Source organism: Trichosurus vulpecula, chromosome 2 (assembly GCF_011100635.1).
Source record: "Trichosurus vulpecula isolate mTriVul1 chromosome 2, mTriVul1.pri, whole genome shotgun sequence".
Lineage (NCBI taxonomy): Eukaryota > Metazoa > Chordata > Mammalia > Diprotodontia > Phalangeridae > Trichosurus > Trichosurus vulpecula.
The window spans coordinates 62,018,949-62,038,183 of record NC_050574.1 but is presented as its reverse complement, the minus strand read 5'-3'; the positions used below and the strand labels follow the sequence as shown (position 1 = coordinate 62,038,183).

The window sequence follows — 19,235 nt, the reverse complement described above, 5'->3', positions numbered from 1 at the left end:
TGTGTTGTCTTGTTTTGTTCAGTTGTGAAATGGCCGGCCTGCAAACAGCCTTGTGGGGCTTCCCAAGAGGACCAGGGAAGAAGAACCTGGCTCTAATCAGCTGCTGCAAAGAAATGTAACAGCTTGGTCTTCAGTGACTGGCGTGACTCAGTCAATGTTTGCTTCACTGGAGTTCTTCCATTTTGTAATGCCTTCCTCTCATTTTCTCCCAGTGTCACTGCAAGGGATTAACACCCGAAAGGCCTTCAAAAGCTCCACCACTCAGGACCAGAAGCTTTTTGACCGGGCCTCGCTCCCGGTGCCCGTCCTGGAAACGTATAACACTTGTAATGCTCCTCCACCCCTCAACAATCTGTCCTCGTACAGGTAACAGCTCCCTAATCAGTAGCCTTGTGGCAGCCGAGAGTTTGCCACGGAGAAGGTCTCCTGGACTGGATTAGCTGGAGAGAACCAGAGACAGCTAGAACTGAAGCTGACTATATAAGCAGAATTACTCATTTTTGTAGTTTCATTTTAACATTTTCTAATAATAATAACCTGCGTTCATATAGCACTTTACAGCATCTAATGCTTTGTTGAAGCAGCCTGGAATAGCAGGTGGAAAGTTGGCTTTGTGACCTTGGGCAAATCACTTAACCTTTAAGGGCCCCAGGTAACTTTCTAGAGGTATAAGCTCCAGAGCTGGTACCAGCCTGCAAGGAGCTCCGTACGAAGGAATTCCACAGATCAGTGAGATCACAGGACCAGTCCCTGTCCCTAATCCTTTATAGTTTAGAAAGCATTTTCTTCACCACAGCCTTGGGAGAAATGATTGTGATTCCCTTTTATGACTTAGGAAATTGGGACTTGGAGAGGTAAAGCTGACTTGCCTGTGACTACACAGCTAATAATAAGGATCAGATCTAGGATTCAAGCTCAGGTTACCTTTGTACCTTCTCCTGCCTTCCTTTTTCTAGGTTTATGTGCTGAAATCTTACTCTAATACTCTTCAGGCTAAGTAGATTCAGGTATAAATAAGACAGAGCTATCTTGGGCTACATCTAAAGAGGGTCCTCTCCTCCTCCTCCTCCCCCTCCCCCTCCCATTTAGGTTTCACTTTGGGGTTTAAAATTTCCTTTTATCGTAACCCTGTAGGAATGGTCAGCTCCTTACTGGGTCCTGCTATAGGAGTTGATTACTGGGTTCTCTGAGAGGTACCTGCTAGAACCTAGGGAATATGTGCAGCCAGATGGGTTTCTGAGCATCCTGTCTAGAGTTTCCCCTATAAGTATGTCTGCTCTTGGGGGTGGGACTTGAAATGGAAGACAGCTCTATAGTCAGCATAAAGGCCTTTCCTTCCATCGGTCTCATAGTGTTGGCATCTTGCAGGAAGGCACCGAAGCAGGGGGAAGAATACGAATATTTATCTTGCCCACATCCATAAATATCTTTTGAACAGGTAAAAAGTAATTACAGATAGCTGGAGGCAGATGTCTTCTGTGAGACATGGATGTACTGCAAAGCAGCAGTGTGTGTATGTACTTGTAAAACTCAAGGACACTGGCCTGATTTAGGGAGCCTGGAGTTAGGGACATTATAGTTTCTCAAACAGTAAAGGATTACTTCAGGTTATCATGTGCTACTCTCGGTTTAGGCCCGAAGCTCCCATTAGTCAGCTGGTTGGGTTAGGTGGGGGTGAGACAGGCTACCTGCATTTTGATGCCACAGAATACTGTTGGAGGGTTTAGGCAAAGGAAGAGCACCAGAGAGCTTTGTAAAATGGGATTTTATTTTTTTAACATACACAACTCTGCATGGTTTTAGCCAACTCTTCATTATTTACACATAGAGTACTACAAACTTACATTTCATGCTTTGTAGTTTGCACTTTTGCCAAAATTATTTCATTGGATTCTTTCAACAACTTTGTGAAGTTGGCAAGACAGGCATTGTTATACCTACAGTTTATGGAGGTGGAAACTGAAATACAGAGAGAGGTTGGATGATTACTCAGACTGCTGTAGCTAGTAAGTTGTAAAGTCACAGACCCAAGACTAGAATTCTGCTCGAGTCTCCTGATGCCACATCTGTTCTTTTCCATTACACTGTGCTTGCCTAAGAAGACCAGTCCCAACAGCAAAAAATACAAAAGTAATTTTTTTTGACTTCACAATTTGTTATGTATTTAGACTTTTTTTTTACTTCCCTGGCAATATTATGGAGTTGGAAGGGACCTCAGATGGCATCTAGTTGAACCCATACCTGAAAGGAATCCTCACTATAACAAATGATCTTGTAGCCTCTTGAAATCCCCCAAAGAGAGGGAAGCCATCGCGTCCGCAGGCAGCCCAGCCCACTTTTTTGGACGTCTCTAATTGTTAGGAATATCCTTTTTTGACCTAAGCTAGTGGTAGCATGAGTTTTTGTTACCTAAATGCATACTGTCAGGGCAGAATGGCCCCAAATGTGTGCTGAGGGAAGGGAAAACAGCCTGGGATATAAGCTTTAATACAGATGACTTGGACGTTTGGTAATTGACATTTCATAGATCCTCATACTTGCCACTAGAATTGGTAGTTAAATTTTGTGGTTAGAAGATTGGTTGTGACTCTTCCTGTTGTCCTTTTGGTGGCTGAAAGGATGCTGGTCAATTATAGAAAAGGATGTGGCCACATTATCAGTGAGACTAGAGGCCATGCTCGGTGAGCATTGGGTGAAAGAACAAGAGATGTTTAATAGAGCTCTTAGAGGGAGACTTGAGAGCTGCTTCTGAGCATTGGAGGGGCTCTTGTGGAAAAGACTTGGTCAGACTTGTTCTGCCTGGCCCGGGAGGCCAGAATGAGGAACAATTAGTGGAAGTTATAGAGAAGCCAGTTTCAGCTTAGGGTAAGGAAAAACTTCTAAAAGTGAGTTCCACCCAGAACTAGAATGGCCTGCTTCAGAAGGTAGTGAGTTCCTTTTTACTAGACATCTTGGAGAAGAGACTGTGGACTACTTTGTGGGGTTGTTACAGAGGGGATTCCCATTCAGATATGGGTTGGACTAGATGACCTCAGGTCATTCTGGAAAGTTTCACTTGTTGTAGATCATACTTCCTGTCTCTTGGGTTTGGGCATATGAAATTGAATCGGATGGGGGTTGTGTGTGGTGAAACCACACGGACAGGCCTAGGGAATTCTGGTAGTACAAGTTGTCTCCCTTGTCTGCTGAGATACCAAGTCCTCGGTAGGTCTCACACCCAGGTAGGTCACAGGAGATATCCACAACCCCTTCAAAGTTGTTGCTTTTGATAAAATTCCAGTAGTGATGCTAGGCTACAGGTTCTTGAAAGTAAGGATAATAGCTATTAAAAATGTGACAGAAAGAGAACTGTCCTCCAGTGGCAGAGGAATACAAGGTGATCATTCATGTATTTGGATGACTTGCCTCTACCTTGGAAGTGTTGAGGATGTTGGATTTGGTTGGGAGTCTGTCTGCTGATAGTCACTTGTCTTTATTTCTATCCCAGAGATGATGGCAAAGAAGCCCTTAAATTCTACACAGACCCTTCGTACTTCTTTGATCTTTGGAAGGAGAAGATGCTGCAGGACACCAAGGACATCATGAAAGAGAAGAGGAAACACAGGGTGAGGGGAGGGGAGGGGAGGCAGCCAGCCATCGAGGAGTGATCAGGCCAGGTGCAGCTTTCACCAAGCACAGTCTGTTTGAAAGTACAAGTCATTCTAACGAGGTCCATCCCCCCGCCCCCCAACACTAATAACAATCAAGTTTATTCAGGCGGACTCTTTAGAAGTGGATTTTTCACAGTGTTTTTCCTGACTCTGCTGGACATAGAAACCTGGGCCGGCCCATTCACCTTTCACTTTAGTAGCTTCTTTCTCCAAAAGTGGCACAAGGCCCCCAGTGTTGGTCTGCAGCAGGAGCAGCTTAACCCCTTTACTCCTGAGAGAGGAGCTGCCTTGCCTCAAAGCTGCTTCTTGCCCCTACTTCTCTACTGTCCATTGTTTGTGAGCTGTATCCTCATGACATCATTAGTGTGGCTGCTGGGATGGCTGGGGTTACATAGCCCCAGAGAGCAGCTGCAGGCTTGCTCCTTGGCTCTGGGGGCACAGATAATCATGAGAGACTTGTTTTTATTTTTATTATTATAACAACTCACATTTCTCTAGGACTTGGCACTTTCTTGTTTATAAAGCACTTTCTTCACAACCTTCCTGTCATGTAGAGAGTAGAAGTATTAGTCCCATTTTACAGAGTTGGCAGAGCCAGGTTTCTTGACTGGGCCCAGTGCCTTTCTACAACATCATATCAGGCAAACGCCCTAACCTATATAGCATCAATATGCTTTGTACATATGTATCTATGTTCACATGCTGTTTTGTGTTGGGGACTGTAGATGGGTAGGTAGCTAACTGTCCATACAGATGAATGTAGGTGAGTCTCAGCGAGTGTCACCAGTAGTTGGAGTCTTCTAAATCCTGGGCTCTTCCTTTGCTTTTGTCATTCCAGAAAGAAAAGAAAGATAATCCTAATAGAGGAAATGTCAACCCGAGGAAAATTAAAACCCGTAAGGAGGAATGGGAGAAACTGAAGATGGGACAGGAATTTGTGGAGTCCAAAGAAAAACTGGGACCTTCTGGGTAAGTGAGCCCCAAGGCCTTGAGCATTGGTGAAGTTTGGCTTGTAGTCCTGTGGTGTCAGGGGACTCCAGCCCCACTTTGGGTGCCGTAGAATGGCAGAAGGAACCTAGCTAAAAGCACTGATGTGTCACCTTTACTGCCATGGTTGCTTTGCCAGAAAGAAGTCCACTGATTGTAGTGACACTGAGGCATCTAAAGACCCCATAAAGTGGTCTCTGTAGTCCTTTGCTTCTGCTGGATCCATGATTCTGAGGGCGACTCTGGTCCCACCTTGACTCAGAGCTGGGTACTTGGTGAGGGAATGGGGAGGGCTGCAGGCAGGCAGGGCAGGTACAGAATATTGCCACTAACAAGAGCTAGGCTTTGTCTGGATGGGGAGAGGGACCAGGGGAGTAAATGTTGACCCCTGAGAAGGTGGGGGAAAGGTCAAAAGGTCAGTCTGCCATGATTTACACTGCATGTCCCTGTGGCAAAAAGTTGAACAGTGGTCTGACCCATTCCTCAGGACCAAAGAGTGTGTGTGTGTGTGTGTGTGTGTGTGTGTGTGTGTGTGTGTGAGAGAGAGAGAGAGTTGTTCACACAGATACACATGCATATGTACACACCACACTCACACACGCACACACGTGCTCGAGTGCGGTTGAAAGTCAGGTTTCTGACCTTGGGGGACTTGGAAAGCCCAGGCACTGTGTCCTTCTCAACAACACTGTCCTTTCTGTTTTTCCTCTCAGCATGTCACACCCTGGCTGTCAGAGAGCCGAACCACCTGATACCAGGTGGGTGTCTCAAAATGACAAAAGGAGAGGCTTGAATCGTTCTTCCTTCTAGGGATGACTCTGCTCTGGAAACCTTGAGTTTTAAAATTGTCACTCCTGACATTTTTCTTCCTGAAATTAAGAGATTTGTTTTAAAGAGTGAAAAGCATGAGAAGAGGAGAAAATTTCTCTATGGGGAAATTGGCAGCTAGGTGATGCAAGTGCGTAGAGCACTGGCCTTGGAGTCAGGAAGACTCATCTTTCTGAGTTCAGAAGTCATCCCAAACACTTACTACCTTTGTGACCTTAGGCAAGTCATTTAATTCTGTTTGCCTCAGTTTCCTCATCTGTAAAATCAACTGGAGAAGGAAATGACAAACCACTCCAGTATCTTTGCCAAGAAAACCCCAAATGGGGTCATGAAAAGTTGGGGATGACTGAACAACAGTGATCTTCCACCTTCCAGTAAAAATGACCATTTTACTTTCTGGTTCCACCTGGTTCAGTTAGCTACCCTGCTGTAAGGTGAGTGGCCGGAAGCATACAAACCCAGGATGTGGTCATTTATTTCCTAGGGGAAAGGAGGAGAGGGGAGTGTTCTTCCTACACTTCTTATTACCCGGAAAGTTTGAGGCCTTCAATACAGTTTTCCGTAATGCCCCAAAGGAACGACTTACTGTTGTTGTTCAGTCCTTTCAGTCATGTCCAACTCTTCATGACCCCATTTGGGGTTTTCTTGGTAAAGATCCTGGAGTGGTTTGCCATTTCCTTCTTTAGCTCATTTTACAGATGAGGAAACTGAGGCAGAAAGGGTGAGGTGACTTGGTCAGGGTCACACAGCTAGTCAGTGTCAGAGGCCAGATTTGAACTCAGGAAGATGAATTTTCCTGATCCAGGCCCAGTGGTCTGTCCACTATGTCTCCTAGCTGCCCAAGTGACCAGCCCCTGGTTCTTTAAGGTTATTCCATTGCGGCTCCCCTGCAGAGCCTTCCAGCCTTCAGAGATCCAGTCATGAATTGTGTATGGTGTCTGAAGACCAGCCGAACCAGATTCATTACACTCAGGCTCGTTACCTGAGTGTTGAGCACAACAAGGTGATTGGGTTTTGGCCACAGCAACTCATGACTCTGCTCAGGTGTGGATGAGGGATGTACACCCACAAAACCATAGATGATGGCAGTGTGAGGGCAGGCCAGAGCTCGGACCTTGTCTTCCCTACTCTCTAGCCCAAACTCCTGGCCCCTTGAACCCAGTGATACATCTGTTGATATACTTTGCAGTAACACCTAAGATGTGTGGGCTGGTGTTCTCTCAGGACTTCCCAAGTCAGATCATTGGGAGGCTGATGGCCTCTTTCCATCTTCTTCAAGTCTGTGTTTGAGCAAGGCCCAGGCATCTGTGCAGTTAGAGGTGATGACGATGTGGGACAGGGCAGATGAATGATGCCGTAGGGCCTCTGGCTAGCTGGTTGTCTTCCCAAAAGCCAGTTCACCTGAGGCCTGGCGTTAAGGGACATGTGCAGTGTTTCATTTAGTGAACCCAAACAGGTTCTTATTTTAATTGGCAACTCATTTTATTTAGCTTTCAATCTGGCAGGAAGCATGTGAATCTGCTACCTCTCAGCAGCTCAGGTTCATTCTTTGTGTTTCCCAGTGGAAACCCTCCTTTGGCCTTTGATCGTTTCAGAGGTTTGCTGACTACAAAATTATGCTGTTTGCCTGTCACATTTTTGTGTGTTCACTGTCCTCCATGGCTCAGTGTTTGCCCTCGGCCACAAGACAGGCCTTAGGCCTTAGGCTTCTGTTTCACTTAACATTTTGAGCAGAGAGTTTAACAAAATAGGATAATAAAATAATTCACATCTGTGTTGTGCATTAAGGTTTACAGAGCACTTTTCTGCAATAACTATGCAAGGTAGATAGTAGGAATGGTATTAGTCCCATTTTCCAAATGAGAGAGTCTGGGGCTTGGAGACCTTAAAGGACTGGTTCTACTAAATGTCAGAGCAGGCATTCAAACCTACTTCTCAATTCTACGTCCATTGTTCTTTCCATTACATCTTGCTCCTTCTTAGGTCAAGCTCTCCCAGGTCACAGCATGGAAAACAATGAATTTGCTAACAGTGTGGCCTGGCTTAAATCACTAACCTTCCCTGGGCTTCCATTTCTTCATCTGTAAATTGAAGGCACTGGCAAGATGTTCTCCCTAAGGTTCTTCCCAGCTCTAACAATTAATCCTCTGGTACTGCAATAATTCTTCTAATAATACCCTTCAAATCCAGTAGCAACAAATAAAGCTGGAATTTCTGTATGTAATTGAAAGAAGTGGCATGATAGGTCCAGTTGGAAGGAACACCATCTCTGGAGTCACACAGGACTCACGTTCAAATCTCACCTCTGATGCCAGCTACTTGTGTACCCCGGGGGCAAGGCATTGAACTTCCCTGTGCCCCACGGCCTTCATCTGCCAAGGGAGAGTTGGATTAGATGGCCACTGTGGTGGCCACCAATTCTAGTTCTAGATCTGTGACCCCATGACAAGGTGCATGAAACAGTGGCAGGATTCCCTGCCTGGACTTCCAGTTTAGAGAACAGTGGAGCCCAGCAGGGCTTCCCAGCATTGGTCTGTGACTCACCTGTGCCCAGATGGAATTACATTCCACTGTGAGACGCAATTAGAGGTGGCCCTTTGGAGGTAATTTTCACTGGGTTTGGCCCTTGAGTTTTCCTGGGGAGTGAGTGTTTAAAAATGTCTTCCTGATCCTGCCTACCGGAAGTCATCTAGAAGTTTTCTTTCAGGAAAGGAAAAAAAAGACATTTTGAACCTTGAAAATGACATGTGTTGGGTTTCTTTCTAGGTATCCATCTAACCTGGTGTACCAGAATGGCAGCATCGGCTCTGTAGAGAGTGTCGATACGAGTGGCTACCCACCCCCACCCCAGTCAGACTCCAACTCTCCTCCCTCTCCCTCCTTCCCTGATGACAGCCTGCCACCGCCACCAGTGGAGTTCAGGTAAACGAGGTTTCCCCACCTCATCCCCTGCCTACCCCAGGGAAGAGCAGAGAAGAGCTCAGGGACTAGGTCAGCCCGTTGGAATATACCTCCTGCCCAGTTAAGCTTAGCCCATGATTTTAGAAAGTAAAGTACTTTGCAAATCTTAAAGCACCATAGTAAGACCCATTTCTGTCACTATCTTTGTTGTTGCTGTTGTGGTTATTAAAGTGATCCATTCCATAGCTTTGGACGTTAATAGGGAACCTCTGAGGGCCAGACACCGTAGACTTCTCACCTCCTCCAGATCAGAGAGGGAAGTGAGAAAGATGGGCTGATGACGAGGCATCAGGTCCCTGTGTATTTCCCTCTAAGTACATTAGCCATATGTGCTTATTGCTTCTCTGAGCCTTTCCAGCGGCAGTGGGTCTGTCGTCTGGCGGGGTGGATAGAGTGCTGACCTCGGAGCCAGGAGGGCTTGAGGTCACGCATGCATGCCTGATACTTGCTGGCTGTGTTACCAAGGGAAAGCCACGACCTCTCTGAGCCTCGGTGCTCCTCTGTAAAAGAAAGGTGATAATCTCAGTAGTAGCTGAAGCACTTACCTCAGGGTTGTTATGAGGCCCAAATAAAATGATGTATGGAAAGTGTTCTGAAAACTTGAAAGTACTATGTAAATGTTAGTTACGATCACGTTTCACGTTTTTATAATGCTTTAAGGCTGACCAGCCCCAAGTGGCAGTAGTCTGAGTGTTTTTATTCCCACTTTTCCAGCTGAGGAAATTGGGGTTCAGAGAGAAGTGACTTGCCCAAGCTCTCAGGACTCAGGCCTGTGCTCAGCCCCCTAGGCCATGCTGTGACTTTGAGTCTTCGCACAAGCCTCATTTCGATCTTAGAATAATGTTGAGAAATCAGTGTCCTGTGGCAACATAATGCTTTTCTTCTACCTTCTCTCTCTTCTGTCTCCACGCCCTGATCTCTCTCCCCCCGCCCACCACCCCCACCCCCCTCCCCTTTTTTTCTTTCCTCAAAAACTGACATTTTTCTCTGGTTCCTATAATTTGCCGTTTACTCTCCTAGGTTCAAAACAAATTTGTCAAGCCTTGTGCTGATCAATCTCAATTTCTTAGCTTCAACTCAACATAAAATAAAATGCCTTAAAATAAACACTGTCAAGGAAATTTTGAGCAGACAGTTAACCAGTTAACCCAAGGGTCGAATGTGGTCTTTGTATGATCCAGATCCCTCCCCTTTTCATCTTCTCTTTTTTCTTGCCTTTTGTCCATCTTCCGGCTTGTTAGCCTCTCTAGCAGAAGTTGGAAATGGAAGGGGAGAGGAGATGACGCTCCAGTTCTCCCCGTCGGGTGGTTATCGGCCATTCTGGCAAAGATTTGTGGAGGAGGATGTCAGAGTAACCGTGTGCGTGGTGTTTGGAGATCCTGTGGATTCACTCCATGCACTGTGTGCTGCCTTCTTCCCTAGGAACTGTTGGCTCATCACTATGAGAGAGACATTTTCTCTTTGAATCTTGTTTGATAGGACATCAACATGTACTGAAGGCTCCAGTCCTAGTGTTTTGAAGAACCACAGCTCTTTAAATCCCGTGGTCCTCTTGTCAGACCTCGCTTCCTACGCTCTCTGACTCACTAATCCCAAATGACTTTGCTGCATGGAAACAGCATCTCTGTTGCCAGCTCCTGATGGAGGCCAGGCCATGGAGATGTCGGAGAATTTATGTGGCCAACACAGGGCCCAAATGGATGCTTCGCTAAGGAGTGTGTGAGCAGAAATGGTGCCTAAAGGAGAGTCCTTATAAATAAGAATGTGGCCCAGAGCTTTGCAATGGGGCCACAAACGTCCTCTGAATTAGTCTCATTTCAGAATCATATCCTTTACCGTCACTCTGAGCCTGGGTCAGTTTCTGTCTTTTGGATTGCAACATTCATTTCCTAACTGGTCAGCTGCTCAGGTTCAGATCCTCCGGTTCTTTTATTAATTGGACACTTAAGTGCTTCTTATGTATAGACCAATGTGCCCTCAAGGGGTTTACTGTCTGATGTAGTAAAGCAGTGTTTTCCAGGCTAATTTGACCATGGGACACTTTGGGACCTGAAAGGTATTGATAGAATGCATAAATACTGGTCTTGGAAATCTGGCTCTGTGGAGCTCAGGTAAAATTTAGAGTAAGTAAATTGAAATGCCCATTTTTGCCCCTTCCAAAATTCTTTGTACAGGAATTGTGATACAGCAGTCTCTGTTTCATATTTCAGAGGGGGAAAAGATCCCCACCATAGACATTTTTGCAAGGAACCCCTGTTCATATCTCATGAAACATCTGGGTTCTTCAGAGGGTTTAGGAAATGCCCAATCAAAACTGTGTTCTGAATCTCCTAACTCACTCACATCTGGCCAGCTGGCTTGTCCTTCAGGCCCCATCAGTGTTGCAGTGAATGTGAGCGATTTTAATTAAGGACAGACTGTGTCTGGCATGAGAGGATTTATATTTTCATTCAGATTCTTTCTTGTCCCATTCTTGAGAGAGAACCGGCCTTATCAGGGGTCCTGGTTTGTAGTTTCCTTCTCATTTTTGGTAGTTTCTCTATGTGTACCACCATGTTGTTAACTGAGCAGGGATAGGTGTTAAATGTGGCAGCACAGAACCTCCTTGAGTGGCCTGAACGTTAAACTCCGTTTTTGCTCTTCGAGTGATGTGGTGACCAGAGGCTGTGAATTTCCTCCTCTCGAAGGCATCTTTTCCCAAATAACCAGCAAATGTGAGGCGCTCCTCGCTTCCACTCTCCTCGGACTAGATTTTCCAGAAGCACTCTCGTTTAGGGCGTGCACGTTGGGAAGGGTTTACATAACTAGTTTTGGTAAATGAATGCAGTTTTCTGGTGCATTGACCCTCTTGCTTGCTCATTGGCCTCGTACCTACTACCCTCCTTGCTTGCAGGATGACCTGTCCCTGCTTGTCATTCCTCATCTTGTTACCTGTACCATTCAACTAATTTTTCCCTATTTCCCTGGGACCTTGCTCCACTCCCCACCCCGCTTCTCTCTGTCTCTCTCTCTGCCTCCCTGTCTCTGTCTCTCTGTCTTTCTCTCTCCCCCTCCCTCCTCCCCTCCCCCTTCCCCCAAATCTGCCCCTTCTTCTTGCTGCCACCACTTCTTTACCACTTATTCAGCCATGCTTTGGCCCCCAAGGTCACCAACAGCCTCTTTATCACTGGAGCCAGTGGTCTAAGCTCTATCTTGATTGTCTTTAAACTACTTGTGGACTGCCCCAAGTTCTCCTGACTTCCTTGGAAGCCTGCTATTGTGCTTCTGTTTCATTTGCTGCTTCTTAATGTTCCTTTAACCCTTTAAATGTTGGCATCCACTATGGTTCTGCCTTGATCATCTTCCCTTCTGTCTTCACACTTCCTCTTATCTATCCCCAGCTTCTCCTCAGAAGTCTAATCCCCTACTTCGGATTGCCCTCTCACATGAGTGATGGTAGAGTCAGCATGTCCAAAGTTGAGCCTAACATTTTTATGTCTTGATGACAGCCCCGTTTTCCCAGACTGGTAACTTAAGGTCACATTTGACCCCTCCCTCTGCATCGCTTAACAAATCTGATCCATTGTCCAGAAAGGTATGTCTCTAGTATGTCTTGTTTCCGTCTCTCTCTCAAATCCCTGGGCAGTCTCTCTGGTCTAGGTCCTTAACCTCTTCTCACTGAGACTGTTATGAGAGCGTCCTATTGAATCGAACTGCTTCCATTCTAAACCTCTTCTCATGTCACTCAACTCAGAGAACTTCAGTGGTTCCTCGTTGCCTATAGGATAAAATTCCAGATCGTGGCATTCAAGGCCTCCACAGTCTGGCACCGTCTTTTTTCAGCCTTCATAAACAATTCTCCTTCATATATACTTTAACTATAACTATAACTATAACTATATATACTCAAACTAAATTATCCTTTATTATCCCCGTCTCTCATCTTGTCGCCCTTTCTCTTCTCCCTTCTCCCTTCTCTATGCTTTTGTTCTTGCTATTCCCCCGTACCTGGGTGAGATTTCCCTTCCATCTCCCTCTGTTGAAATTTCACCTTTCCTTCCCTGCCCACCTCAGATTTCATTCTTCCATGCTTTCCTTGACCTCTCCTTCCTGTCAAATGCCCCTGTCCCCTGCCTATCCCAGGGGAAATTGATACTTCCCTCCCTCCCTCAGATTTCTTATAGCATTTTACCTGAGCTTGTCCTTTAGATTAAATATACTCTCTTATATTATGATCACTTGTGGACATGTCTTTTCCCTGTATAAGGTATAAATTCCTTGAGAACAAGGTCTTTGTTGTGTCCGTGTTTGTATAGAATAGTGCCTTGCAAACGGTCATTTAATTGTTGTTGGTGATCGATTGAATGAATTAATAAATGAATGAAGTTTCTCTTTGGCCTTTGGGTAGCCATTCTTCCTCCTTAGTTATAAACAGAGGTACTGAAGTTTTCCACAAAGTTGAAAGCCGGTAAGAGCTGGTAGATTTGGAGTAGCAGTGGGGTAGAGAAGGATCACTAAAGATTTCCTTTTCTTGGGAATGAAATTGTGTTGTCTCCCCTAAATTAACTTAAATTGAAAATAGTGTAATGGTAGTCTTCTCCAATTTCATCTCATAGTGATAATGTCTTTGTTTTCTTTCTTCCACAGCTACCCAGTAGACAATCAGAGAGGGTCTGGTTCAGCTGGACCTAAGAGATCCAGTCTTGTCAGTCCAAGCCACCCACCACCAGCTCCACCTCTTGGCTCCCCACCTGGCCTCAGACCAGGCTTTGCTCCTCCTGCTCCCCCACCTCCACCACCAATGACTAGAGTCTCACCACCGCCGCCACCTGTTGGATTTGTATCTCCAGGGACTCCACCACCTCCTTCTCCTCCATCTTTCCCTCCTCACCCTGATTTTGCTGCCCCTCCTCCCCCACCTCCACCCCCAGCCGCTGACTACCCTTGTCTTCCGCCTCCTCCTATAGCTCAGCCGGCTGGTGGCGCACCCCCACCCCCGCCTCCTCCTCCTCCCCCTGGACCTCCACCCCTTTCTTTCAGCGGCAGCGACGGTCAGCCGGCCCCACCACCGCCACCACTTGCCGACGGCTCTACATCCAAACCCAAGTCATCATTGCCTCCTGTGAATGATGCCCGCAGTGACTTACTTTCAGCCATTCGTCAAGGTAAATCCACTTTGTACTGGGGCCACTTGTAGCATTTCTCTAGCCTCCCCCATAGAAAAGGTGCAGACCAACCTTCTTCAGGAGCTGGGGCCCTTTGGTATTATCAGAGGGTAGGATGTGAAAGGGTTTTTAGGCAAAGCTAGGAACGGTGGATGCAAGTTAAAGGGAGGTGGATTTTACCATAGCATAAGGACAAACTTCCTGATGTTCAGAGATGGCCAAAACCAGAATGGGCTGCCTCACTGAGTAGCAAGCTTTCCCTGTATCTGAAGACTTTAGCCCAGAAGATGGATGAGCTCTTCATGGGAAATTGTAGAGGAATCCATGTTCAGGCATGAACACTCTGCTCTCCCCTATCGCTTCTGTGATCTTCAGATCACTTGCATTTCTTTCTGTTGTGGTGTGGGCCTCCTTCCTGGACTAGTTAGCCGTGTCAGCTCACCCTCAGTAAACACTAATCCACCTCCCTGAAAAGTGTAAGAGCCATGTTCAGCGGGGTTACCATCCATGGGCAGCGTGGGCAGTATATGGTCTTTGCTGTCAAGAAGCCTGTGGCTTACTTAGGACAGAAATGAGGCCTGCACAGTTCTTTATCCAGAGATTGACTGGGCTCAGATGTAGCCTTCTCCATGGTCAAAAATGACATTCAGTTGGACATGATTTGGCTGCCCTTAGTATGGCGGGGGGTGGCAGGTAGAAGCTGAGGGTCAGTCTTTCCAAGGGAAGGTAAAGGAAGTACGAAGAGAGGAATTCCTGGTAGGCTGAGGTGGATCATACCCAGCACCGAGGGTAATCGTTGATGGTGCTTCCGATCCTTGCCATAATGTTTACTTTGGGTTTTTTTTTTTCTGCCCTTCTGTCCTATTCCCACCCCCTCTCCTTTTCACCCTTTTTCCTCTCCTTTCCCTTCCCTTCTCCCTCTCCCTCTTTCTCCTGTTCTTTTCTGTCCCTTTATTCCTGCCATTCCCCTGTCCTCTTTCTCCCCCCATTTTCCCGCTCCCGCTGCTGGTGCCTTAGGCCTGCAGGGGCCTCCCCTGGCATTGCTCAACCCTGCTGGGGCCCCTCGGGGCTTAATGAGGTTTTCGTGCCCTGGGCCAAAACCGTCCCAGCTCCCGACTGATTCCCGACTGATTCCCTCTGCTCTGCTCTTTTCTCTTGGGCCAGGCTTCCAGCTTCGTAAGGTGGAGGAGCAGCAAGAGCAGGAGAAACGAGATGTGGTGGGCAATGACGTGGCCACCATCCTGGCCCGACGAATTGCAGTCGAGTACAGCGATTCTGAGGATGACTCCTCAGAATTTGATGAGGACGAATGGTTCGACTAACTGTGCCCATCAGCACTGTCTCCACCTTCCGCTCTGAGCCCCCCAGGAGAGCCCCAACAGAGCCATGGGCTTCCTTCCCCAAAGTAACCAAAGATGCACCTGAGTGCTTTCTGCACACCTCTTATGTGCGTTCTCCCCTTCTCACTTTTCCTTCAGCCTGTGAAGTCACCAAGAGCATCCTCACTGGTCTTCCTTATCTGGTCTGGAGATGCCAGGCAGGAAGGAGACCAACATCCCCTTCTCAATCCTCTTGCTAAGTTGCTTCTTGGCACCACCTTTAGATTATGTTTTCTTTTGTAAGTGGAAGATAGTGCCTTTTAGTGGGCATCCTGGGGATACTTTAAACCTGTCTTGTGCCTTTGGGGTCTCAGCCTCACCTCAGCCCCTGCCCTGGAGCAGGAAGCAGAGTGCTGACCCTGGCTCCCCCACCTATCTGCCGGCATGGCATGGAACATTCTCAAGAACCGTCTAGTCCCCAGTCCTCTCCATGATCCCTGCCAGCAGTGGTGGCCACATAAGGAATGGGGTGTGATCTTGGCAGACAAGGGCCTTCCCTTCCAGGCTGGGCCAGGCAGGGCCACCCACACCAGAGTCACCGGAATGGCCTACCATTTCCATTATTCTCGTGAAGCAGGTGTGGAGGCCTAGCCTGATGCTGGCGAGATTGTTCTGTACTTTGCTAGGCCCCTCCCTCTGGAGCATCACCTTCATTTTTACCGTGAGGAGCAAAGGACGTCCTGCATCTTTGAAACCTGGGAAAGCATCTTTTCCAGAAGTCCCCCTCCAGTCCCAGAGGGCTCAGTGAGGACAGTGCAAGGCTGGCAGAGCTGGGGGTTTCGATGCTCTCTCTTTGTGACCCTGAGGAGGCAAGAAGGAACAAATGATGGCTGGGGTGGGGGATCTAAAGCAGCCACTCTGGGCCCAGCCCCTCCCTGCCCTCCAGCCCCTTTACCCATACCACTCACACACCAGGAGCCCTGGGACAGACTTGCTCCTACAAATTAGGAAAGGAAACCAGGGTTCTGGGACTTGTCTCCATGGTCTGTAGGACCTAGCTGAGACTAGAACTCAGGTCTGGAGCTCCACTTTAGGGAGCTTTCATTGCCTATGCTTTCCTCAGCAAATAATCCAGGGATTTGTCCCTAGCATTGCTTTCAGAGGGGTGGGGGAGCGCCCCCTCTGGAGAGGGGTAAGAATTTCATCCTGACCTCTTTAGTCTGAGGCTTTGTGCTAAATAGAAGAAAGGATTCTTAGGGGATGTATGCTAATGTTAAACATTGGAGCCACCTGCCCTGATCAGTAGACCTCAGCATTCATTCTAGGCATTGCCCCACCTCAAATTAATTTTTGATAAGTCTTTTATAGCTCTTTTCCCCTTTAACCTGTTTGTATCCTCCAAATTTAGGGAAGAGTCTACTGATTACATATCATAGCCCCTGCTGCCTTAAGGGGTCTGTCAGTGGTAGGGGTTAGGGGAATATGAATGAATAGAGGTCTTCTGTCCTTGTCCCCAAGCCCAATTTGGTGGCTGGAGTGGGTGGCATGTCTAACTCTGTGCCAGCCCTGTCCCCCTCCCCAAGATTAACACAGAGGTGCTAGTAAGCAGAACTGGCCTCATACGGGCTTTGTTCCCCCTCCTGACCTAACTAGCCCACAGAATCATGCCTCTCCTGTTTTCAGAGCATTGAAACAAAGAGAAGCAGGCTGCCTCTCAAGCCAGTAGAGTCAATAGTTGCAGTGATTGCCAAAGCCCACAGAAACCCCTCTGGCTAGATGAGGGTATGTATAATCACTGGGAGATTGTGCCTGTCTTCCCCTATTGCTTCTCCTGTATTTCCTTTTCTTTGAACCCCAGGATGGGGAGGGAGGAAATGGAGCTGAGGAATGGCCGTTCAGCTTATCTCTGTGGCCTCCCCCCACCCCCAGCACACACAAGATCAGGGGTCTTCAGCTCAGGTCTCGCCCTGTTTATAAGGCTCTGCAGCCGTTTCCCAGCCTGCATTTTGGAAGCATAAGAATGGGCATTTGTCTCAGACCACAAATGGTCCAGGCAGTGGAGCCAGCCTCCCAGCTGCCAGGGGAAGAACGGTGTTCTGCTGCAGAGCTGGGCCCTAAGCATGCAGGGGTGGGGGTGGCATTTCTCTGGTCTCAGGAGCCATCCCCGCCTCCTTCAGCCCAGAGTGAGACCTGGGGCTGACCAGTCTGGTGTGTACACTCAATTGCTTCGGCTGAATTGTGCCCTTCACCACCCCCACCCCCACTTCGGAAAGGGGAGCCAGCCCCTCCCTGCACAGTTGTGACCTTGAGAAGGGGCAGTGTTCTCTGGGTTTCTAGAATCCACATATCACATCCATGTGCAAGCCCACAGTGGGAAGGGCTTTGGGGGGAGGGGGCAGAGGGGGCTGGCTGCCGAAGGTAGGATTAGATCATTAGCTCAGTGACCTCCTAGGGTTTCGCTGTGCTGTGTTCTCCTTCTACAGCTGGCTTGGTAATGATCTGCAAGTCCCGGAGTGCAACTGCACAGCTCTGCCCAATGCTCTCATTAAAATCTATGCAACCAACCTCGGTGCTTTGTACCAGCAACCGCCCAGCTTAAGCCACCCTGGCTTGTGGGGCTCCCAGTCCCAGGCAGCAGAAAGGTCCTCTGGGCTCTGCTTATGCAAATGTGCCCCAGGAAAGAGAACAACAACAAAAAAAATCATGCTTTTTATTCCTAAATCTCCCTGTTCCTTTAAGAAAGGATTCTATGCAATTAACCATGTGTCTTTGTGAATCCTCTAACTATAAAAATGCAAAGTTTAGTGATGATTTTAGAGGCCAGTAGTGGGTAGGAGATAGGGGGCGGTGGCCTAGCTCAGTTAGCCTGGATTGCCTTGGCCCAACTTCTGATCTTTACCAGCAGATAGTGGTAGATTCTTGTTCACTTGTGAAATGAACACATTCCAAGGGAGTGTCCCCAAGGTGGGGGATCTTGTCCTAATTTAGAGCCTGCCTGAACTCCCAGGAATGACCCTGTCCAGTGTCACTGAGGAGCCCGGGCTGGGTTGTCAGGGCTAATGGGGAGGTGCATGTGGCTCTATGCCCCACCCCCAAGCCCTTGGCTTTGCAGGGATGGCTCGAACAAATTAAGGACTCCCCTGGCTCTGGTGACCCTGCCTTAGCATTCTCCCTGTGTCTTCGCCTAGGCCAATAGCCTACCTCCCGCTGCAGCAACCCCGCTGGCCCCAAGGCAGCTCTTGTCACAGCTGTTCAGGGCCTCATCATCACCCTAAGGTTCGCCTCAAATCCAGGAACGACCTTTACTCAGGAACAGAGAGGCATTTCGTATCTGGAGAGGTGGAATACCAGTAATAACTGGCCTGGCTGGGGGTGGGGGAGGGGCAAAGCCATGGGGAGTCTTAGAGCAGGCGTTACAGACACATGCCTCTCGTGTGCCTCATCTTAGTTCTTACAGTGCCTCAAAGCAGGGTAGGGAACAATTTTGTTATTGCATTAACTTTATTCAGTTAATTCACTTGAGAAACTAACCAATTTTTACTTTCTGTCTAGAATGATGTAGACCTAGAAGAGCAAGCTGTAATGCTCCCAGAGTGCCTTATTTTCTCTGATATAAATATATTTATAAGGACAGATATTCCAGTGGTAACTCGGGCTTCTTGGGTGAGTCTGTCATGCTGAGATTTAGGGAGAAGTAGGTGTGGGTGGATGTGTGTGTGTTGGGAACGGCACTGTTGCTGCGAGAATCCCTCCATGCCAGGCAGTTGAGCTGGATTCCAAGTATTTGGGGGAAAGATCTCATTGAGTAGGGGCAAGTTAGACCTCGGTTGTCCACAGAATCAAGGTGCAATTCAGTCCTTGTCCTTGTCCTTGTCGGCCTTGCTCTCCCCATTCCTCCCAAGCCTTGAGAAAGGCACCCAGCTTTCCAGAGCAGACCACAGCTATGCATCTTGTTTCATTTGATTGTTAAATGCAGCTCCATGTTCTCCCCCTGGCCCTATTGCAGTATGTATATGTATAAATACTCTCAATGTAAACATTTTAAAGAATTTGATAAAGCCTTTCTAGCCAATCAGCCATTGCATTTGGTGTTTTTCTCCAAGGGAGAGCCGTGGGTGGCAGGCGGTGGGCTTGTGGGTAACACTTAGAGGGCAGATGTTCCTGGGGTACTGTAGGAAGCCCACAGAGGGTAAAGGTCACGTCATTGGTCCAGGATGGAGAGGTGGATGATCTGTGTGAGAGATGTGCCAAAAGGGGGGGGGAGGGTGGGGGGAGGTCCTGAAGCCATGGTCTGTCATTTATAAGAGGACATGCAGATGCTATCTTCCTGATCCTCTCATTTGAAA

The 19,235-nt window shown here is 47.7% G+C and overlaps 1 protein-coding gene across 2 annotated transcripts in view; it reads left to right on the top strand.

Annotated features, from left to right (window-relative positions):
- The window catches only part of WASF2 (WASP family member 2), a 79,376-nt gene extending 60,412 nt beyond the window's left edge, over positions 1–18,964 (top strand). Inside the window, exons 4-10 of one of the 2 annotated variants that reach the window (XM_036745074.1) lie at positions 213–366; positions 3,488–3,605; positions 4,489–4,619; positions 5,351–5,395; positions 8,232–8,387; positions 13,053–13,570; positions 14,735–18,964. In XM_036745074.1, coding sequence (XP_036600969.1) covers positions 213–366; positions 3,488–3,605; positions 4,489–4,619; positions 5,351–5,395; positions 8,232–8,387; positions 13,053–13,570; positions 14,735–14,892 — 1,280 coding nt within the window. In that variant the 3' untranslated portion in view covers positions 14,893–18,964. The remainder of the gene's footprint in view (positions 1–212; positions 367–3,487; positions 3,606–4,488; positions 4,620–5,350; positions 5,396–8,231; positions 8,388–13,052; positions 13,571–14,734) is intronic. The other variant, XM_036745075.1, reaches the window with a different exon arrangement.
- The last annotated feature ends 271 nt before the right edge of the window (positions 18,965–19,235 follow it).